Source organism: Agelaius tricolor, unplaced genomic scaffold (genome assembly GCF_023055355.1).
Source record: "Agelaius tricolor isolate 1412-34295 unplaced genomic scaffold, bAgeTri1.0.p SCAF_5, whole genome shotgun sequence".
Classification (NCBI taxonomy): Eukaryota; Metazoa; Chordata; class Aves; order Passeriformes; family Icteridae; genus Agelaius; species Agelaius tricolor.
This window is the reverse complement of record NW_027269265.1, coordinates 26,843,109-26,867,331: the sequence shown is the minus strand read 5'-3', so window position 1 is coordinate 26,867,331 and position 24,223 is coordinate 26,843,109. Positions and strand designations below refer to the sequence as shown.

The window sequence follows — 24,223 nt, the reverse complement described above, 5'->3', positions numbered from 1 at the left end:
GATACTAAGAAACAGGAAATGTTCCATCTGGATCTGATTACAGCTGCTGTAAAACCCATCTCTGCTATAGAGAGAAGGACTGACTGAGCAAGAAAAGATTATTTTTCAGTAGGGAAAACACATGTTACCAGATAGGCTTACATGGTACTCTGACATGCAATATACTGACATTATTTTTTTTTGTATCCACCCCAATTAAAACATAAATAATATTTGATAAATTTAATGTCTAGCAATAGCAGGAATAAAAAATTGATATCAACTCCTGCCCTATTGCTCAAATAGGTCCACAGAAATTGCTCTGCAGTTTCTAACCTTCAGGTACTCAAGCTTTTTATGAGGTATAATGATATTGGCTTTAGTTGATGAACATAAAAAATAAATAAAATAGAATGTAGGGACAATTGTATCTACTTTTGCCCATGATTTTTTTTAGTGTTTGGATCTTTAAAGGAAGCATTACTACATGAAAAGGAAAAAAAATTAACTACAGCATTCCTATTGGTGGCCATACAAATAATTAAATTTAATATTTTTCTGAGATAAAAACAATAAAAGCGTGATAATACTGGCATTAAATAAAACTCATCTGAAGCACACATTTCAGAGGCTGCTTGAAAAATGACTGAGTAGGATGTTTCAATGCATATGATTGTAAATTTTATTAATGTAAATAACCACATTTTAAAAGACAAAGGAATGGAGCTCATTATTCAGAAAAAATAAAGGCCTTTGGGGCCTTGGAAAGGTTTTGATTTATGTATGGTTTTACAGTTTCTAATAATTTCCTGAGATTAGAAGGACAATGCAGCTTGTTTAGTCACTATTTTCCTTAACAAATGCAGCTCCAATATATAAATTTATAGAATTTATAGAAATTTATAGATTTATAGAAAATTCCCTTTTTAATTCTGTGCTGTTGACAATGCCAAATTTGTGGCATGGAATCTACATCTGGATAGAATTTGCTAAAGAAGAGATACATCCAGTATCCAAGACTATGGCTGATAATCTTCTAGTAAATTTTTTCTATAAATATTTTTAGCTGGAGGATTTTATTCTATTTTTACTGTAAGTAAAGGGGGAGGGTGTGGATGGAGTACAGGGCTCAGATATTGTATGTTTTTATGGGCATTGGCAAACAGTAGCCTTCTTTATCAATAGGATTCCTGTTCAGACCAAATCCATGTAGTTTATTGTGATATGGAGATATTACATGGTTACTGCACCTTCTTCAAGCATGATGCTATGGGTCTTTAAACTATGGATTTGGGCAGTGTAGTGAGACAAGTTATTCCAGAGAATAATTCAGACATAAACCTATATTTAGAGTTTGATTCAAAAAACTATTATGAGAACAAACCTGGTAAGAAAGACCAGTACACTGATTTAGGCATGTAAAATTAGAATCCTAGAACATGAATTTCTCCCCTGCATGATGTTTTTTTAAAGTAGTCTCTATAAGCAAAAGTCTTGTATTTTAGAAGATCTACTGAAAATATGCTTTACACTGCATACTAAATAAAATTTTCCTGTGAATGTTTTTTATCATGCAGTTTTGGATCTTAATCTCATCAGATTTTTTTACTGTCCTTCAAAAAAGACCAAAATATTTATAAGCATTAATTTGACTTCGATCTTAAAATCTCTTTTCCCCCCGGAGATGGTCTCCTCTGGCTATGTCCATGTTTCTGAGATTTAAGGACTTCCATTGAGAAAATATTGGCAAGAGAGCATGTCAGGCTGGAGGCTTAACATTATAGTTTCTTTTCCTTGTGCCATTCTTTATTTGTGCTCTAAATATTTGGCAAATAAATTTTCAGGTGATAATGCTACAAAAAAAGTCAAATGTAATTAGCAGTCTCTATCTTATAATTATGGGAACAAATGTCCATCATTGCTGCATGATTCTTGGAAAAAACATTCTGCCAATCAACTGAAAGACGGTAGAACAACATGGATTTTTGAGAAAACAGGATTAACAAGGACAGTGGTACATTCAGCTGCCCCCAAGGTACCCTCCCTCCTGTTTGATGTAGTCAACACAGGAAATACTTCAAGTCTGCTGTATAGAATTTCTGAATCCCCACCTACTCAGTAAGTAAAACTGAAAGCAGAATTAAATGAGGAAAATACCAACACAAAAGTGAGTTCTTGTTTTAGTTACATTGCTGTACCAGACTGAAATGAAGCCATTTTTAATTCTCAAATACTTCAGAATGGTTAGCTTATTACAGGGCAAAAAGAAACAGGTCAGTGATGAACTCTTCTCTAAATGTTAGGCAGTGAAACACAGGAATTGTTTTTTGTTTCATTACTTTGTGTTCTGTGTATGAAAATTAATATTAAAAAAAACCCCAAAACCATTTCTTTGTGTATTTCAGGATCGTCTTGACTCTTTAACTGAAGTTGATGATTCTGGGCAGTTAACCATCAAATGTTCTCAAAATTACTTGTCCCTGGATTGTGGTATTACTGCATTTGAACTATCTGACTACAGTCCTAGTGAGGATTTGCTTGGTGCTCTGGATGACATGACCTCCAGTCAAGGGAAAGCAAAATCATTTGAATCGTGGAACTACAGTGAGATGGATAAGGAATTTCCGGGACTTATCAGAAGTGTGGGTTTACTTGCAGTAGCAACAGATTCCATTGCTTCCCAGTGTAATGAAGCTTTGAAGGAGAAAGAAAATAATGTACCTCTTTCAGCAGAAGATGGAGAAGAAACCAAAGACAAGAAAGCATCACATGATCTTTCACTAGCATCTCCTTCTGGAAATTCCTCTCTTTCTAAAGGACCTTTCTCTGAAAATGGTGGTTTACCTACTGACAGCAAAGCAGTTTCCATATCAAAGAATCCAGAGTGCAATCCTCCACAGCACACTGGGGAAAATATAAAACACTCTCACTGTGAAAATTCAACACCTAAGAGGTCCATAAGAGACTGCTTTAACTATAATGAAGACTCTCCTACACAGCCTACATTGCCAAAAAGAGGTCTGTTTCTGAAAGATGATGTGTTTAAAGAGTATATAGAAGCCAATGATTTAAAAAGGCAAATCTCTCAAATAGTTAAAAATGAAATGAGTAGAAGTACACCCTCATTGTTAGATCCACCAGACAGGTCCAAGCTTTGCCTAGCTTTACAGCCACCATATACTAACAGTCCATCTGCAGTTAGTCAGTCATACGATTGCTTAAATACAATAAGTGATAAGAATCTTGAGTACACAATAAATAATCACTTCAAAGACAGTCCCATAATTCTAGGAAAGTGTACTTTCTACAACAGTAAAGAAAAATCAAAGCACAAGAAGTCTCATGATTCTCCAGAGAAAGTGAAAACTGACAGAACACCTGGAAGTATGTGTAAAACAGCTCCATCAACCCAGGTCAAAAAAAGAGGGGGTTCTCTGCAGAATGGAATTACTTCTCATAGCTCCAAGTCTCTGGAGGAGACAGAAACAGATTCTTCTGCATCCTCAGATTCTTGTAACCAGAGAGATCCAAATGGGCAATCACAAGGTAAAACTGAGCCCTTCAGCTCACCAACGCGTAGCCAAAATAGTGCTTCTTCAGCTGGTTCTGAGCTTTCCAGCTCATCCCCTCTTCTGCTGAGAAGGAAGAAAAATAAAAGCTTATCTTCAACACCACACAATACTCAAAAAACCACTAAGGACAATGAGGTATGGTATGGATCTGATGAATATTTAGCACTTCCTTCACATCTCAAACAGACTGAAGTATTAGCTTTAAAACTTGAAAATTTGACAAAGTTGCTGCCCCAAAAGCCCAGAAGAGAAACCATTCAAAACATTGATGACTGGGAGCTGTCAGAAATGAACTCAGATTCAGAAATGTATCCAACATACCAGACAAAAAAGCACAAAAAAAGGGGTAGAATTTCACCAAGTTCTTCAAGTGATATAGTATCCTCCTTAGGTGACAGTATTGAATCTGGGCCTCTCAGTGATATTCTCTCTGATGAAGATCTTTGTATGCCTGTATCTTGCATTAAAAAATACATTGAAGAAAAGTCAGAAAGGACTGCTGCCACTCAGCCCACAGGGAATGAGACTTCTCCTTCAAATAAATCAGCTTTAATTCATCAACTGATGCAAGATATACAACATCAAGAGAATTATGAAACCATATGGGAAAAAATTGAGGTAAGGCAATAATCTTATATTCTTTTACTATGCTCTTGAGAAGACTGTGTCTGGAGATGGAGCTGCTGGCAGGGATAAGGCTGCTTTTTTTGTTTTCTTCTAATGCTGAAAATCATCTTCTCTAGTGACTGCTGGGAGTAGAGAAGAGCAGCAATTACTGTAATTATAATGGGTTGAACTTAACTTTAACTAACTAAATAGGATTTGCCTATATTATTTTACTTACATCAGTGCCTTTAAACTTGGTAAAACATTATTTTACCAACAGAACTTCTCTTTGCCAGGATTGGGTACATGGGTATTTTTTTGTAGGAAAGGTAGCTGTATTTGAATGAAATTATACTTGATATCATCTGCCTATTTTCTTCATTAAAATGATTTGCTTTAGTCCAAGAATAGGAATCTTGATTCCTGTCAAATTAGGTATAACAGCAACATTTCTTTTTAATTAGGTTCTTTTCCCTTGCAGTGATTATTTTCCCTCCTGTGTTGGTGGAACTAAGCATCGCTTTATTTTTATTAACTTATATAATCCTTCTTAAATAATAGCAGTGTATTAGTGCAATGTGCTAGAGCAATAATTGTATACTATTCCATTAAACTTCAGATGAGATGGGACTTCACTGAGAAGTCTTTTTGAGAATAAAGATAAACTTTGGAAAGTGAGGTGAATTTGAATGAATAATCAAATAAAGATCTGGCCATCTCACTAATATAATTCTTAGATTGCATTCATAGTAAATGTTTCTTTCAGTTTTCTGATTCGCTTGTCTTCCTGGCCATTGCAGAGAACTCTTCACCTCAGAACATTTCATGTCCGTCCTCAATGGCATTTAAGTTTTCAGAAAAGAAAGCTCCATCTCTATTTGATTTCAAAATGCTTTAAAATTCATAACACATGTGTTAAAGAGTTATGTTGGTCTAAATGCCAAATTTGATATCTGCAATATAGGACTAGTTTTATATGGCCAGAAATTCCTTCTTACCAAGCACAATTTCTGTAACTTTTGAAGGCATTTGAAGGGAAGTATTATGACTAGTAGGGAAATAGTTGAGCTATAGATATTTGAATATAAAGTAGGGGTAGAAAATACAGAAAGAGAAATTTCTTAAACAAATAAGGGTGCAACAGCTGTCAGCTGTAAAGGGCAGTGTGTAATGATTCAAACTTCTCTGTCTGGCTTCATGGGTGGGTCTCATCTTCCAGACTTTGATGAAAGAACTGTCTTAGTAAGTGCAAAATGTTTCTGTCCTTGAGTCTGTGTACTGTTGAAAATTAGTCCAGCTGAAACTGACAGATACAGAGCCCTTCATTCTGTGAAATCAACAAAGCCCATCAAAGCTGTTTGTGAATACATAAGATGCTGTCTTTCAAACGACACTGCAAGGGCCTGTTTAAGAATGGGATTGTTGAGTGTCTAGGGACCAGTACCTTCCACTAGATGCTGACTTCCTTTTGGCACGAAACAGGTGGCAGAGAAACTTCTTGTATCATACTCTCAAATCACCATATTTATTTTTATCAAACTTTTTGAAAAGGTAATTCTCTTTTGAGGGGCTGCCTGTCTTTTTGTGCGTCCTTGCAGCTGCAGTTCAATCCTACCAGAATGGAGGAGTAAGAATCAGCTGTAACAACTGGCTGCAGCTGTGAGCACCCTCTTCCCCTCCATCCTTTCCTCACCTCCTCTGGAAAGTGGATTGAGCTTGTGACAGCAATTAAGAGTAGTTAGCTGGTCTGTGGCCAGGGTAAAGCTTCTAGCTAGTGACTCCAGCTGCTGCTCTTGTCCTTGAGGAACTTGACTGCTGCTGACACTGCACTTTCTACAATTTCTCAGTGTTTCTGGTTGTGATAAATGTTTGGAAAGTGTTAATGTAGAATTTGAAAATAACTTCATGAACTGTGTTTGGCTCATAGTAAAAGAACGGCTTAAAACAGAAAGAAGAGCAGATGCAAAGAGGACTGCTAGGAAGAGAGAGCTCAGTATTCCATCAGCTTAAAAGCAGCACATAAGTTTCATTTTTTACTAAATGTGTTTCCTGAATAGTGAATAAAATAACCAGGTGAAAATTTTTGAAATACTTAAGAAAAATTTAACTATTTTAAAGAAATATAAGTTTTCCCCAAGCTGCTTATTTACCTAAGTTTTTCTATTATTACTAGTTATTAAATCTTCTTCTTGTAAGACTAGTTAAAAACCAATTTTCACTTTTTCAAAAGCTCTGACCAAGGTAAATCCTGCCTCAGTGACAATATGATGCCTTGCTGAGATACTTTAGTTTGACATAAGTAATAAGAAAATAGAAAATTCCTCCTTTATGAGCTGCTATGAAATCTTGTGAACAAAGAGGAATCTAAGGAAAAAATACCATATCTGTATCACAATTAAGTTCTTTCTTTTACTAGATCTCCTGCTTCACAATTCCCTAAGACAAGAATCAAAAATGTGTCATTGCTTTTTTCAATTATTGTAAATTGGCTTTTGTGTTAATTCTGTTATCTAAGAACATGTATCCTACTCCAAAATGTGCTTCCTAATTTCACAAATATATGTCTTAGCAATAATTCAGTACTGCTTTTGTTAGCAGCAGTTTTGTGCTGAAGAAGTCAGATCTGAAAGGTGAACTTAATTTTAGGACAGAAGAAGCATACTTATTCCCATTAGTAATCCAATCCAATTGCACTTCTGCAAATGTCTAGCACGATGTATTTTATTTATTAAGATTGCAAACAAAACTAAAATAACTTAGTCTTTCATTTTGAGGTTGTGACAACTTGGAAACAACTGGAAGCCTCAAAATCATTGAAAGTAATATTTTAGCTAGGTAGTAGGAAAAACAAGGAAATTTTGGTATTTTATTATGATTATGATGGGAATAATTTTGAATTAGTATAAATCTAGTAATATATTCACAGAAGGTAATTTGTTGAAAATATGCTTAAGCATTAAAAAAATAATAATTTCGTAGTTATAGAAATTGTAGTAATGGGCAGAAACTGATAAATTGTTATGTTTCATACTTGCAAATTAGGTTGATGTCCTTGCATGGGCATTATCATCCCGTTAATATTCCTGTCTGTCTACAGATAGAACTCTGCTCAACAGCCCTGTTTGCTTTTACATAGGGCCACTTTCTTGCTTTGCAATAAATATTGCATAATCTTGTCATATTTTGTCTTCTGCTGGAGGTAACCCTCTGGTGGCACATGTATTTTGTAGCCTTAGTAATGGGCACCTTTATTCTGGGGTGCAAAACAATTTATGAGGCTGTTACTTTTATGTTTCAGAAATTACTTTTTGGAGTTAAATGTGAAAATGAGTGATAGCAAATTCTGAAAGTTCCTCTCATTGTTTTAGTTCAGCTTTTAGGAGCTGTCCAAATGAATTTTAGAATGCAGAATAGGCTGCATAGTTTCTGTTACAGTAGCTAAAAGGGAAACAGCTATAACAGCAGCATTCTCACAGATAACGCCAATAGAGTGCTTTGCTATAAGAATTTGGCTCTTTGCCACTTCTAATATGTGACACTAGGACTTCAGAATATCAATTTGAGAATGCTTCAAGGTTTGCTTTCTGTGAGAAAGCTGTTTTCCTTAAAATCATATTAAGAATTGGGTTTTCCCCCTATTTTTATGTGCAAAATTAAAAACTGGGAGTAAAAACTTATTTTGAACTGATTGAACAGGAATATATTTTTCAATAATTTTATGTGAATAAAATATAATAATAATAAAGTAACCTTGTTCAGGCAGTTTTATCTCTTTTTCCAGAAATTGATACTAGATTGACTATACTGATATCCTTGTGCTGTAATATGTGGTAATTGATAATTTCATCTGCTGGTTTTCGGAGGGCACTATTAAAAATTACATTGCTAACCGTTTGCAAGACACTTCATTTAAGTGAAGATGTGTTTGCTTTGTAGGCCTCAGGGCTAATTGTATGGAGCAAATTGCTAATTTTTTTGGGTGTGTTTTGTTTGTTTGTTTGTTTTTGTTGTTGTGTTGTTGTTGTTATATAGATTTATAGCTTGTTTTATCACAGGCTCAATTTTTGAAAGAGGCAGCTGAACTTCCTCTGCAAGAAGCAATTTGATATCAATTGATCCCATATTTTCAGTACATCACATTTCATAAACTTGTCCTGAACTCCATTGGCTTCATATTTAGTCTGTTTTGCCCAGTCAGTCTTAGCACTTCTGGATGTGATAAGGAGATAAAATAATGCTGATCTATGAGTTTTTCAGCTGTCAGTTACAGCATGCCCCAGGGTTCCTACAGCAAAGAGATGGATAAAAATTTTACTGCTTTCCAGGACCCAGGCAGAGAGCCCCTCATCCTTCTCTAACCATTTACCCCTCCTGAACCCAGGATGCCCCAGGAGAGCAGAGATCAAAGACCCCTGTTTTAAATTGTAGTTATGGGAATAACTTTTCTGTTAAGGAGGATCTAAGGATCAGTGCAGGCTGCAGAGGAGAGTGCAGTATCATATCTGAACTTGTTACTGTGACAAATAGCTGGTCTGTTGGGGTGGGAAAGATTTCCATTTTTAGAGAATAGTCACAAAAAAGTAACTGAATGGTAGATTTCTGCAAGTGCTTAATGGATTGGTAGAGCAAGTTTGGTATGGAGGTGTGGCTGGAAGTCCATTTGAGTAGCAGAGAGCCAGTTTGTTAACAAATGGTTAGAGAGCTGACACAGAGGGGAAATAATTTGTTTAGATTTAAAGGGGACAGAGTTGCTTCTAGACAGAGAGTGGACTGAAAACACACCAGTATAGCTAAGGTAGAAGCTGGATTGCTTTAGGGGAAGTTTACTCATGTTTGGAGATGATTAGAGGGAAAAGCTTGCACAGAGGTCAAATGCAGTTTGAGCTGTGGGGCTAAGGTAGTGAAAAATGAATAGGAACCGATAACTCTGATGAAGCCTGGCAACAACGAGAAACATGGAACTGAAATCAGTAATGTCAGAATAGGAGGAAAAAAGCAAACGTAATCAACATGGCACAGACCTGGCTTTCTTGAATTACCAGATAAAGGATTTTTAAAGTGTTGTAGTGCTCCCCTTATATCTCTTGCTTTCAGTAACTTAGTGCTTCTAATATTTGCTCCTTTAAAATAATGGCTTTCATAGTTTTCCTAACAGTATGCTTTTCAAAATCTGTTCATTTCTGAATCTTACTTACACTGCTTCATACAATTTAGATTGAAATACTGCTTTTGGGTTGATGACCAATTTATAAAAAACAGTAAGTGAAAGAGGTATCAGATCCAGAAATTCCTTGGCAGCTCCGCAGTTTTCTCAGCAGTCTTGCCGCTTGATGCAGCATAATTGAAAATGTCACTTCACATTTTGTACTGAGAGACAAGTTTGTGCTTTGCTGTTTTGAGTCTGATGATGCTCCCCTGCTTCAAAAGCCTTCAAGCTGGTTAAACTATTATTAAGCAATAATGTTGTATACATATGGAACTCTCAGATTTAGGCAGACAATTAGAGCTTTGCTAGAAGATATTGAAATACAGTGAGCCCTCTGTTCCTCCAAAACACTTAGTTCCTTACAGTTTGCTTGAATTTTAAACAGCTCCGCCAAGTACATTCACTTTTCTTTGGCATTTGCTTTACCAGAAATAGTTTGAGCGTGTTTGAAACCAGCAATTTCCAAAAAAATGGCAGCTTCTATCTAAGCTGTGAGAATTCTGCATTTTTAACTCTGCGACTGACTGCAGGAATTATGCTTCCTTAATGAAACATATATATTGTGAAGCATATGCTTGTTCAGAATGGTTTGAATTTCCACTGTAAAGACCTCAGAATGATTTGGCAGTGAGTAGTTTTAGATCAGGGATTTTTTACATGCAGGATTTGGCAAGTCATTCCAAATAATTTGTGGTGGGGGGAAGGGAAGGGAGGGGAAGAGAGAGGGAGAGAAAGAAATAGAAAGAAATCTGCTTCCAAATAATTTTAGTGACATTGCTTTGAGGGTATGTCTTCACTAGCATTTAGAACTGGTGGTAGTGGATATGCCTATATCCAACATTTGGCTCACATCTGACATGAGACCTTTCACTGCAAAAAGCTTCATAATTCTTTTTTTTCTTTTTTGTGCATATTTAGATACCACAGGGATGGCTGTGAACAGTTTAGATGAACCAAGAAGCAGCTTCTTTTACATAAATGTTTGTGAGCCCTCCATTTCCATTCTTACACAGTCAGGTCAGCTTTATGTGACCGTTGGCTTTATGACCCAGAATCATGTCTTAATCATCTATACCACAGTGTAGCCACAGGCTACAATGAGAGAATCCACATTATTTATTTGTGAACTGGAAACTTTCTTGATATTGGTTGAGGATCTGTGGATCTCTGCTATTAGGCTAAAGGGTATAAAAGGGTTGAAGGTGGAGAGATGGAAGAGTAAGACTGCAAGAGGTGAACTTGCTCTCACTGTAGCCAAGGATAGGCAGGAAGGTGAGCAGTGGGTGCCAGGTGACTTACCTGGATAGCCAACAGAGCTCCAGATTCAACAAGGACACAGCTGTAATTTGGACCATGAATCACTGGTGACTTCAAGGTGATTTTATGATATACTTGTTTCTATCAGTGATCAGAAGCTCTGTTGTCTGTGATTGTTTGGTGCAAAAGTTTTCTCATGAGGGCAGAGAAAGACATGCAGAAACCACTGAAGCAGGTTTTGAAGCTTTCAAAACAGAGTCAAATTCCTATTGGGAATTTACTTCAGTGTGAGTGTTGTGGTTTAAGAAGGATCTTCTATTATTTAGGATTGAGTCATCTGTAACTGCTGTCTTATAGGTGCTGGTGCTGGGAAGAAGGTTGGTTCATTGTGAAGAGTTTGAGATAACTTCAGATCTGTCCTGTTACCTTCTTACTGTATTGGTTTTATGGCTCCTTGAAGTGCTTCCATTATTAAACAGAAAACTATTACATTTGAAATTATGGTTACTAATATTCCCTTAAAAATGGTAAATACAAAGGGGTGAGAGAGAATGTTCACTGCCTTTTACTTTCATAGGGATATGCCTTTCACAATGTTTTAAGGTCTAGCTTACAACATTGTTACATAATATACTTAGTCTCTATGGTACTCATGTTTTATGTATCTTCTGTGAGGAAGTACAGGATATTCCAGAAACATACTGTATACCAAAATCACTATGCTCTATTCTAAATATTTAATTTTTAAAGAATACGTTGCTGCTAATTTTCACCTAAATCAAATTCCAGTCTATCTACTGTTAACACATCATTGCCTTAAAATGTGTACATGCTAGAGATGAGTCAGAGCAAGACAAATGAGCAAGGGTCTTGAGAGGATTAACCTGAATGGAAAGATCAAATCCACTTACATAAGATTATTGCATAACTTCTCAAAATCTCTTCATATCTTCTTCTTGTGTGTCTTTATATATTTTGACAGCAACTAGTTTTCTTTCCTTCATCCTTTCCAGTATCTTATGATCAGGAATGAACCATTAAATCATGCTGACTCTCAAATCATAGTTGTCATCATTAGGCATCAGAGTGAATATAATTTGTGGTAAATATGGTCAGGAAACTGTCTCTCAGAGGCTTGTTTCAGACTGCCTGTCTGTTTATGCAGGTTTTTTTTATTTATTTATTTTGAAAGTAACCAAAAGGGCAAAAAATTGTTTTCTTGTCTTTGCTTGAGGTTTTGGAGCAGAGATAAACCTCACAAACAGCTGAGGTATTCTTCCTGTATCAAACTGGGATTGTATCTGAATTTTCCTAAATTGTTAATAAAGACTTATTTTGATCACTGACTTACATTCAGGTCAAGTAAGGTTTTCCCTAACAAGAGCTAGATTTGCTTCTGGTTTCCTTTGCTGGTCTTTGGAGTCTCTCCAGGCTAACACTGGGAGAGCCACCAAGTAGACAGATTTTTGGTATTAGACAGCGTAGATGTTCAAGTCACAGTAACTTAATATTACTAAGTGCTTTTGCTCTGCTGATGCCAGCATGTGACTACATGAATGTTTCCTCACTGAGCTATATATGACTGAAGACACCCAGGGTAATTTAAAATTATCTGTTGCACCATTAGCTACAAGACAATTATAGCAGCTAACCTAAAAATGCCTCAGGTAAGTCCAAACTAGGGTCATGTACTGTAGTTCAGATCTCTTGCAGCTCTGTTGAGGTAGAGAAAGCCAGGGGATAAAAAGTGAATGTGTAAAAAACCAGAAAAGCTTCTACAATTAAAAATGAATAAGACAAAAGGAAACAAGTACTGAGATTTAAAAAAAAAATTGTTCTGTAAATATGTCCAAATCTGGGGATGAAAAATGTTCAGAATTAGAGTCTAAAGAGGGTGTAGAAGAAGGACCCCTAGAGATCACTAAAAAAAAGAAGCTTTCTAAAATGGAAAGTTGATGAATTAGGAAGCAAATGAATAGAAGTTAATGGAGGAACTAATAGTGACAGGATTTCTTTGGAGACTGCAGGTGAACAGGAACCGGGTGCATAACAGGAGGCTAAATGAGGAAACCAGAGGAATAATAATGGAGTCAAGAGAAGAGGTGGTGAATCTTAATCTCTCCTTACTGTTCCCATATTTAGCAAAGAGTGGCAATCACAATTTCCCTTTTTAAAAATTCAGAAATCTTAACTGAAAAACAAGTTCATGGGTCAAAGAATTACAATATCTCCTGTGAGGTGACAGACTTAACCTCTTCTAACCAATTAGCCTTGAAAAATAGGAAATACTGAATTAAACGTTCTGATTTCGAAAAGGAAGGGTGGTCATTATATCTTAAGTCATGTCAGTGATACAGCAGAGGTCAATATATTTAGCACTTGCCCACAAGCAAACAGCATCTGTTCTATTTTAGTAAAAAGTGATTTTTTTTCCTTTTTAGAAAACTTTTCAGACGTGGTGATATATTGCCCTCTTGAGGCCAAAACTGCTTACTGCACTTACTTTACAGCTTTTTGATTTCCTTCTCAAATCCATGAGCCCCTCACAACTTTACAAACGTGGTTGTTAGACACTCGGAGAATCAATACATCATAAGCTAGAAAATTTCCTCCTTGTTAATATAATTTTTGCTCTAGTGTAGTCTCCAAGAAACTTTTTGCTATGTATTTTATCCCAACAAATTTAATGTTGAAATAGAGAATTAGAGTAAAATTATCTAAATAAACAGTGTTTGCCCTGGCTTTGTGACCATCAGGTCAAGAATATAGTGGCTTTCTTTCTTTATCTGTCACTTACTGGCTAACTTACTAAAAATTTTGTGTAAAAATAATGAACATAACTTATTCAAAAGGCACTGAAAATCCCATGGAATTAATTTTGTGCTATGGTGTAAAGGTATAAAATCTGGCTAATTTCATTCTTTTAATGTAATTTATCATTTGTTTGTGAAAACGTAGTATTTTTGGAATTTCACAAAGCATTGTTTAATTGACATCATTCCACTCAGACTTCAGGCTACAGGTGCAACATGTATTGTGTGTACCTTTCAAGGAATTAAATGCTTGGGGAACGAGGTTTACTTCTAGCAACTTTGAGATCAAAGAGGAAATAAGTGTTGGGACCAGTTGGGGGGGTGCCACCATGGCTCAAATGGAGCGTCCTCCAGTGCCCAACACGCACGTGCAAGGTAGCAGCTGACCATCAGCTGGAAATAGCAGCTGCTCAAGGGCGTTCCACCCCCAGTCCTCTCTCTGAAGCCCAAACACTCAGGGTATGTAAACCAAGGAATGATGGCCATCCATAACTGCCTATTTTTCAGAGCAGAATAAAACTTTATATTAGTCTATTACATAAAGGACGTAATATGGACAAAGTTGTAAATGGAGATTAGTTTGTCTTTTGGATGCAGTTCATCTCATACATTAGCTGTAAAAAAAATCTGAAAATAAATTATGTTGTCAACACAACATTTAAATAATTACATGAAGAGGAAATGCAGTACTTCCAAGTACCCTTACATCACTGTAAGTTGCTTCAACATCCATAGTTATATTGGCAGCATTTTTACACAAAGCATCAGGCTAAGTCCTAAATTTGCTGAAAATTAAGATCTTGTTTAGAGACTTTCATTATCATTAGACTTTGGATCAAGGTTGCTATGTAACAAACATTTCAAATTGAAAGAAAGGGAACAGTGCTTATCAGGAGACTTGATTTTAGGTTTACCTGTAGAATAAATGATAAATTTGTACTTTCAAACAAGAGGTCCTGAACTAACTTCTAAGTTTTCTATTCTATTTTAGAGTGCACAAAAAAAAAGAAAAAAAAAGGAATTTGGAACTGTGAAGTGGATATGAATTTACTACAGTTTTGCCTTTATACAGTACATAATAGCTCATTTTGGTGTCTGGCATTTTTACCAAAGACAGGCCCTTCTCCTGTGCTGTGCTCATGGTCCCTTCAGAATCCAGACACTCCTTCCAGCTGCTGCTGCAGAGCTGAAGTCCCCCTTTCTGGGAATTACTGGCATCATCTTTTGTGGCTCAGGCAGCTTTATTTGCTGTTCTCATCCTTTTATTGATACATCCTTGGCTACAAATTTCTGGAGACATTCTTTCTCTGTAGTTTACTGAGTGAAACAAGAATATGTGACCTAAAAACATTGACATGTCTTAGCTGATCTCTAGATATGGTAAATCTTTGACTTAGACAGGATCACATAAAAAGTATCAGCTAAAAAGGCTTTAGTTTAGTGTATTTGATGCTGTGATACGTAAGACAAAACTTATCCTGTATTAGATGCTTTGGGCATCTTTCTTTGTTTCCTAGATGCTGCTTGGACCTCCTGAATTTTATGTAGAAAAGAAATTACTCAGAAAAAAAAATTGTTTTAAGAGCAGGGAGAGTTTCTGTGAGACATGACCAATGAAAGACCTTTCTCTTTGTAAATAAATATATTTTCAGAAACTATGTCAATCCTAGTAGTATGATGAACTTTGAAGACCAGACTTATATGATCCTTCAGAAGTTTGTACGCGGCTCAGACCACTCAATATCATGACTTCTGACTGTTCCACTTTTAACTCTCAGAGCTTCTGCCTGCCTGTTTTATTGCCAAAGACCATCACACTTCTTTTTTTTTTAACTAACTATAAATAGCTATTTTTTCTTTTCTTTGTATTTCCTCCTCCTCCATTTTTCTCCCTGCATATGCCCCATTTTCTTATAGTCTGTTCATTCTGTTTCTGTCTCATTTGCAGGGCTCTCAGTATCCTTCAACTCATGGGTTCCTCCTTTCTGGTGCTTATACTACTCACTTCAAAGTTTCGATCTTGTTTCCTAAGGAACCTTTTTCCAGTGTAGCCCAGCAATTTCTCCAAGACTCAGGATGCTGAACAAGTTGAATGCTGAAAACATTTTAATACAGATCCACACTGTATAGGGTTTCTGGCAGAAGCCAGTGCTGATTAGAACAGTGGAAAGTATTTGCTTCTTTAGCCAATACCTGTGTTCCTGCATAAGCCAGTGGAGATGAAGCTTGCCTGTGTACAGGGATGTGTTTTGGTCAGTGTCCCTCCCACTCTTCTCGATGGCTCAGTAGCTGACAGGCGGCACGAGCTACCTCCACCAGAGGGCTCCTGCTCACTGCCCCGCTTTGAAAATAACTGGAATTCAAAGTAGTGGGCATGATAACTTAGGATGCAGATAAGCAAAATTACTGTCTGTCATCCAGAATGTGAATGCAGATGTAGGATTTCTCTGTACCACGAAGGATGTGCTCATTCATTTACTCAATCCCCAGGAGTGCTTTGAACTTCACACTGCTTTTGAGGTACAGCACCCATATTGTCTCAGTGTGATGTCAATCCTCAGCTGAATGAATGCAGGAACTTTGTCTGGCTCTGTTCCTGTTAATGTTACATCTCCGGTGGGCTGCATGGTCATGTCAGCGTGAGGAGAGGCCAGCAGCCATTGCCATCAGAGCAGATGGCATCTCTGGAGGTTTACAACCAGCCCATACTGCTGTTCAGTAGGATTCTTTAAATGATGTAAGAATCAGATGTTGCTGTCTTTCTGCTTCCTTCTCTCTGCCAGTCCATCCTGCTCTTCAACCCATGCAAAGCCACGATGACACTGACTTTTCCTATGCTACTGTATTGCATTCCTAAGCACAGCTCTCTTGGCCTCATGGCTACATGCTTCTCCACAGCACTGTCCTTCCAGCCCATGGATTTTGTTTCTGTGGTTCTGGGTGTTCACTGATCCTTCAAAAGGCTGGGGGAAATGTTACCAGTGGTGTTAGAATCTTCTCTGCTAATCTAAGAATTAGAACAGGGTTCTCTGGAAGCATTGGCTTAGTTTTCCCATATCTATCTTTGCTCCACAGTGAATCTGCTGGTACTGAGAACCCATTTTTTAGATCTTGCAAGTTTACAACAGCAGTGAAGGCCTTGTGGTAGTACTTTTAAAGAGAAAGTACTCCTTCACCTTGAACCAAAGGTAAGACAATGCATAGGGTAAAGAAAGAATTATGTTTGTAGCATCATGGAAAAGTTTAAGTATCTACAGAGAGACATTAAAGAGTGATTTTTAATATTTGGATTACCATAACCTGCTTTTTGTCTAAAAGCAGAAACAAAGTCAACAGTCCCATTGGGGCGATGAACTTTCTATTGCGCAATTGGATGCACTGTTGTCAAATACAGCTGTTTATATTGGATTAAAAAGTAACACTTCACGTGTTTCTCTTCACTTTTCATGCTTTTAAAGCAAATCCTACCTTTATGTTAGTGGTTCTTTTACCTAGAAGGCTTTAGGAAACTGAGAAATTAAACATATTTTTTGCTATTCCTGCTATAGTCAGAATACAGTATGGAAAAATTGCTTGGACTCTAAGCCCAGGAAAAATAATGAGCCAGTGATTATCCTGTGGTTATAGAACAGAAAATTCCATAACTATATAATTCATGACCTACTCAATAGGTGCCCATTAGAGAAAATGCATTTAATAATAATTTCTGTGTGTGGTAGGTGGGCACAAAGCCTAGAGGCAGCAATCAGGAAAGATTTGTGTAATTAAACAGTCTTTGAAATGACAATAGATAGAAGCAGACAATAGATAGAAGTAGAAGTTGTTATGTCTTTACATAGATGTCCACTAAGAAAAGTATTTGATCTTTGTCTTCAACCAGCTTGGAGGGAGCATTTAAGGCACACATTCTGATAAACTGTGCTTATTGAGTAAATGTGGCACTTCTTTAGGAGAAAGCCTCCAAGTTGTATTTCTGAATTGTTTGTGAATGTATCCTGAACCGCATGTTAAGTACTTCCATCCTATGGATGTGTTTGGTCAGTTTTGTGTTTCTGTGAGGTCATTGCCTGTCAGAGAATCTTGACAATATCACACAAAGAATATTTTCCATTGTGGCATCTTGGTTCCTTTGGGATCCCTAACATCTGTATTGCTAATGGTTTTATTGTTGCCTCTGGCTCTACCTCCAATTAAATTGACCATGGCAGTTTGTTGCAGCCTCATCCTCTTGAGTACCTGGATTTCTTTGCCTTACCTTTGCCTATGAAGAAAGCACACTTTTATCCTTTTGAAAATAAAGTCCATGGGCAGGAATGTGTTCCTCCTGAGACTAATATGCAAGTCCTTTTGTGGTTAGACAAAGGGTTTTCTTAATGTATTCTGTGATAGAAGTGCCCTAAGAGCCAGCCCATCCTTGTACACAGACACCTCTGTGAGCTCAGTCTTTTTGTAAATTGGGAACAAACTTTACAACACTGCTGGCTTGCAACAAAATTGGGCATTCATTTTTAAGCACACAGCCTCATAACGAATTCTTTTAAGAAGAGAACTCCCTTTGTGTAATAAAAGGGAAGGTAGAAAGAAAAAAGGTCTGGGGTAGTGATTTAACAAGCACTGTTGTCTGGTGCTTCCACGCTGAGGCTTGTGGCACAGAGTAGACCTTCCACCATCAGACTTAGCTATCATGTCAGATAATTTTAGAATGTTTGCATTTAATGGTCTGGAGTGTTGCTTTTATTCTGATTTTAATCTTATTTTAGGTCATTAGAAGGGCTTTGTACTTTTAGAAATGCAAGGAGCAAAAGTGTCTTAAGTATAAGCCAGCACACATGTGAAATGAAAATATAAGAGTAATAAATTGAGTGGTGTCAAAATTGCATAGCTTGAAATTACAGGCCAAAAAATATTGAAATAAATTTGCTACCCATGCCATGTAGGCACCATAAATCTGGGATTTCTTTTTCCTCAAAATGGAACCCCAAAATTGGATCTAGGATCAGTACTGTAAAATTTTCATAAAGATGCTAGTTGAGTGCAGTTGCTTCCTCTGTTTTATGGCATAATTTTGGCAATATTAATTTCAGTATATGCATTTCCTTAAATGTGTATATCCAAATTCCCCATATAAAGGAATCTCATATAAAAAATCTACTAAATCCATATAAAATACTGCTGGTTTTAGTGTAACAACAATAAAAAAAGGTTGCATGTTTCCACATTCTGTTTTTTGGTAACCCTAAATGTGCTTTTGGACTAAAGCTCAAAACTATAGAACTGGGCTTTGGTTTACTTCTATTCTAAATGTGGTCCAATAGAAGCTGGAGTTGTAAAGTGATAGCTGCAGCTGAGATAGATACTGCCTCTTTTCCTATTCCATTCAATTAATGAAAGCTGAACTTCAAAGTCTAAATGAGATCATTTGAAGTGCTAAAATTATTGAACACCAGAACTGTTTACTTTTCTATCTGACAAAAAAAAAAAAAAAAGAGAGAGCTTGTAATGTAAAAGTAAAATTAAACCACTGCCATGAAGTTAGGAAAGTTTAAAAGTTCTAGTGCAAGAAGTGGTGGTAATGTAGCTGAGAGCATGTGTGCATAGTTTTAAGTGACTTGATAGCCAACTCAGTTTTTCATGACTGTGATAGTAAAGCTTTTCTGGGAGGTCTTAGTTGTGTGCTGCTCAGAAAACTGCAACCCAGTGAAAGATGTCTGAGCAACACCCCTGACAAGCATGAGAACATGCAAAGATATCATCAGGAGCTGGAGCCTTTCTATAATCTCATAAGCACTTCAGTAGTTATCACTAGATTTCTAGTTGTTACCAGAAGTTTTTTAGTTAGATCAACTCCTTCTTATTTTGCTGGAAGCCCATAATATTTCTCCTGGACTCTATTTTGTCCTTTTAAACCATGAACATCTGCTGTCCCACCAACTCCAGAAGCATAGCTATGACCAGCAGAAAGCAAAACTTATTTGATTGACTCATTTGTTGGCATTAATATCCTTTCCAGGTCTGTTACTGCAAACTACAAAGTGTAAAGTTAGTGGAGATATATTTCTAAAAGAGGATGAATGTTCTTTGGCCAGAGATGGGGTAAACTTCTGAAATTCAATGGGAAAGCATAGGAGGGGACTGTGGAAGTTGTAGAAATACAGGGAGTGAGGAAATCCTGGTCAATGCCAAGAGGCAGTAGTGGGGTGCAGATAGTGAGCAGTGAGGTGTGCTGAACAGTCATCCTGATTAGGGAGGAATATCTAAACAGAATCCATCAAAAGGAGGAAGGGATGGAGTCAGGCACAAACTGATTGGTTGCCAAAGGCTACCTACCTCTGTGTCCATTAAAAATATTCCATTCTTATGATGTACATTTGGGATAGAACACACACACAGGCCTACTAAACATAGCAAATTGCAGATGAGACTTTTTCCACCGCTGGAGGCCTTGCCCCCATGCTCCGGGGTTTCTTCCATTGGCAATACAGCACCACAGTTGCTCTCCTGCTCTGTCATCCCATGTGCCAAACTAATCCAGGCTACCTAAACCAAGATCCTTTGGGTCTAGAGAGCCCTGCAGCCCTGTGCAGCAGGTGGGGCATCTGTATCTTCTGTATGCCCTTATGTTTAACAGAACAAGGGTAGGAGGCACAATTCCAGGCACATCCTTCCTCAGCCCAATATCCATACATGCCTTTGGCCTCTGAGCATGCCTTTGCATGACTCAGCAAATGAATTCTCATTCTGGTGATTCAAAAAATTTGAGTGTTCTGGTCATTAATAAGAAAGTGTCAAGATATTTTGTCAAATCCCATCAAATTAATATTTAATACTTCAGTTAATTAATTCCTTAATTGTGCAGAACAATTGAATTAAGTATATTTTCATTTTATAAGATAATTAAGCAGACACACTGAGTTAAGCTCCCTCCCCCTCCAATACTTAGAATTGTCTTTTTTATTCTTACCCATCCAGAGAAAATAGAATTAGATCACAAAAAACCCCAACTTTCTATGTACTAAATTTCAAATGAAGCCATTTTTGCTCTAGTTTTTTTTTCAGGGGTGTGTGATCAGGACTTTCTTCTTCCCCCTTGGAGAATTTGTAAAATTGTCATGAAACAAAATGGAAAGCTGAAGGTTTTAAAGGTCAATGTTTAAGAATTTCCCCTGTGAGGTATGGCTTTATCATTATCTTCAAACTTTACTACAGAAGCAGCTACGAATCATCCAATAACAACCAGAAACATTTGTTTCTCTACTAAGCAGTGTAGACTAAGAATAATTTTATGCTGTAGGAGCTCAAGTTTTTATGTCTAGCTTGCTAGCACAGTATGAAACTATTATAGTTGCAAAACTGAACCAGCTGCTCTAAAGACAGAGACTGGATTATATTGGTGTGTCTTTTTTTTTGTTCTGTTCGCTTCTATTCTCTCTGAGGAATTGTACAGTAATTTTTGGATTTGGTGTAGCCAGCTGTGAGTTTGCGACTTCCAGTAAATTTTGACGGAAAATACAATGCTTTAATTTCCTGTTAATTTCTACCAAAGTACAAGTTGGGTAGATTTGACAGTATTTTCATTGTTGTTTGATGCTGAGTAGATCAGACACTTACACAGGAAAAATCAGCATATCTTTACTTAAGTTTTTACCTGTTGAAACTTCTTCCTTTATCCCATCTTAAAAATTTTGAAGAAAAATATCTAGAGAAAGAAAAACATAATCTCAATTTAAAAAGGCAGAAAAGTAAGAAGTGTCTAGAAAGGGATGAAAAGTGTTTTCATGAATATCTTATTAAATGAAGAGGAAGAAAAAATCTCCTCTCTTGGTTAAAGTTTCTCATCCTATGAATTTATTTCTTTCACTGAATATTCCTGGACTGGGATTTAGGATTATCTATTTAGGATTGCCTATCCTTTGTTTTAATGTAATTCATCTTGTAATCTGTTTTTAAAAATATCTCTGTGAGAGTCACAATAGATTTTCTGTGTTGTAAGTCAGTGTTTTCCACATTATTTTTTAGAACTGGTTTTGTCTCCACCTTTTATTTAAAACGTATCCCGGGAAACATTTGAGATGGTAAGGAGAGGAGCTATTCTAATGCTGTTTGTGTCCCTGACGCCCTGTACATCATTAATTGAACTCTAGTTAACCAGGCCACCTTGATTACACAGAACTGGCTCCGTCGTGGTTAGTCTGCAGAGGGGAGTGGCCCTTCAGTCAGGGATAAGTTATGTTTTGGGCTTCCCCTCTGTTATGAGCCTTAGGGGGATTAAAGATCCGGATCTATAGTTGTGACAAGGATACAAGGCCCTCCGATACCGCTCTTTCCCTAAGCGTGAGAGCGCAGGCGGCGTTTGTTCGTGCCTTTGGCTGCCCAGCCCAGCCGGGCCGGGTCGTTCGTGCCAGGGCTCGGTTACAGCTGACGGCGGGCACTGGCCTCAGCCTCGGAGCCTGTGGGAACGGCCAAGGGCCGCTCAGGGTCCGGCCGGGTCGGTCCCTCCCGAGGCGCCGGCTCGGGGATCCTGGCACGGGGTTCAGTGTCCGAGCCGGGGCAGCTCCCTCCCGGGCAGGGGAGCCGCGGAGCTGGCTCATCAAGGGCGGCTCCTTCCTTCGCACCGGCATCAGGCTATTCCAAGGAGTGGGATGGAATCCTGGGCACCGCTGTGAAAAAGAAAACCCGGGGGCATTGTTTTGATCACTAATTCAGGGCGAATGAAGTGGGACCTGTACTGCTGAGATTTATTCTCACGTGCAATTTGCGATACAAATAATTTTCTATTTCTCACGCTCTCTAGTAGCTGCAACCGGACCGTCTGTAATTTGTGCCCCGGTATGCGCAGAGGGTGTCCCTCGGTGGTGTGCCGGCGCTGGTGTCCCCGCGGTGCCGTCCCCGCCGTGCTGTTCCGGCGCCGGGAGGTGGCGCTGTGGGCCCAGGCACGGCGCGCGGGCGGGCGCGCGGCGCTCCCTCAGCCGGCGGCCCGCGCCGCCCGTCCCACCCTGCCCTTCCCGCGGCCCGCGCTCCGCCGCGCTCGGCTGCTACAGATGTGCGCTTGTGAATGGTTTCAATAAAATTTTATAGCCGTCATTTGAAAAATGGTAGGATTATTGTGATTTGTGCAGCCTGGCAGAAGAGAGCCCGCCGGGGCTGGCCGCGGCCGCTGCTCCCCCCGCCGCGGGCTCCCCTCGGGCGCAGTGTCCCCCGCCGCGGTCCCAGCGCGCCAGGTGGCACTGGCGCTTCCAGTATTTTTTTCTTTTTTTCTTTTTTTTCTTTTTTTCTTTTTCTTTTCCTTTTTCTTTTTCTCTTTTTTCCTTTTTCTTTTTTTTTTTTTTTTTTTTTTTTTTTTTTGCAGATAAGGTGCCTCATGGTGGCTCTCTAAGAGACTGTCTCTATGTTTTTTTGTCCAGGCCTCCAGACGGGGCCCCCGGCATTCCCCGCTCCACACTTAGGGCCCGCTTGGCCTGGGTGGTGAAGGGGACACACGAGGCTGCTAGAGCTGAATGCTTGCGAGTGTCTGAGCACCAGCGGGAAGTAGCAAATATTGCAAGACAGGCAGGTGTTGTAAAAGGACAGAAGTAACTCCGTGGCTAATAGTTGCTTTTTATACTGCTGCAAGCCTTCAGTGTTTCCAAGCAGCCTTTCGAAGGCATACAGACATTGAGTACTGCCGGCAGATGTTATATGTGTCTGTCCGTGTCTGTCTCCGTAAAATACATGACGCATGTACAAGAGAGAGCCTTTTTTTTTTCCCCTTTTTGCTTACCGTATCACCTTGTCTCTCAAGGACAGCACATTGCTAAAATGCAGGCAGAGATTTATTGGAGGGACAAGAAGGACTTTACTCCTCCTGCACGTCTCCTTCTCAGCTCATGTCTCCCACTCCTCTGCCAGTCTCGTGTCTCATGCTCTACTGTGAGCTGGAAGAAAGTAAGCAATGGAGCAAGGAGAACATCTTGCCCCTGCCCCTGTCTGTAGATTGACATGGGGGAACATAGCTCCTGTGGTATGATAGCCTGCTGTTGGGAGACAGCAGATGTAGTTGCCTTCATTACTTGCCCCAGAATAAAAGCATGTTGTCTCAGTCACCACAGCCACTGGATTGCTTTCCCAGTCTTTTTTCCCTCTTTCTGGAATGCCCTGGAAAATAGCCTACAATGAAACCTGCACAGTACTAGTTTTCTTCCTTATAATAGTTTGATATACAGTGGATTCCATAAATAGAGACAGCAATAGTCTCCTTGTCCTGAGGTCTTGTGGGGAGTCACATAAAAAAATTCAAGTCCTCAGAGTGCTGAAGTGGGTGCTGTCATGCCTGCAGTATGCACTGCAGCTTTCTGCCAGACTCTAGCTTTGTCTTGGAAGCACTGCTGCTTCACCTGGGAGCCAAGAGTTGGTTGCTGGATCCTGATTCTTGGCAGTGCTGGACCAAAATGGCTCTTCCACCTTGAATTTTGAAGGAAGTGTGGTTCTGCTTGGTGTCAGTTATTACCATTGCCCCTTTAAATAACATAGCTATGCACCTACTGCTCAGACTCCTTATTCTGTCTTGTTTAGAATTCCAGTTTCATGTGCAACTTTGGAGAAGAGGTTTTGGGGTCCTGAGACACTCAAGAAATGTTTAAAAGTTCTATGCTTAGTTTGCTTTTAGCCGTCAGGATGGACTAATTATTAGCAGAAATCATTTACTAGAGTAGGGAGACTGAGGTACTGAGTGTATATACTGAGTTGTTACCCAACTGGAAATTAAAATTCCCACTATGCTGGAAATTCATAGCTAATGACTAATAATATAACCA

At 38.4% G+C, this 24,223-nt stretch overlaps 1 protein-coding gene across 5 annotated transcripts in view; it reads left to right on the top strand.

Moving 5' to 3' along the window:
• Window positions 1-24,223, top strand: part of AKAP6 (A-kinase anchoring protein 6) — a 257,106-nt gene that overhangs the window by 79,564 nt on the left and 153,319 nt on the right. For all 5 annotated transcript variants that reach the window (XM_071426918.1, XM_071426920.1, XM_071426921.1 and 2 more), the window contains exon 4: window positions 2,385-4,169. In XM_071426918.1, the coding sequence (XP_071283019.1) occupies window positions 2,385-4,169 (1,785 nt within the window). The remainder of the gene's footprint in view (window positions 1-2,384; window positions 4,170-24,223) is intronic.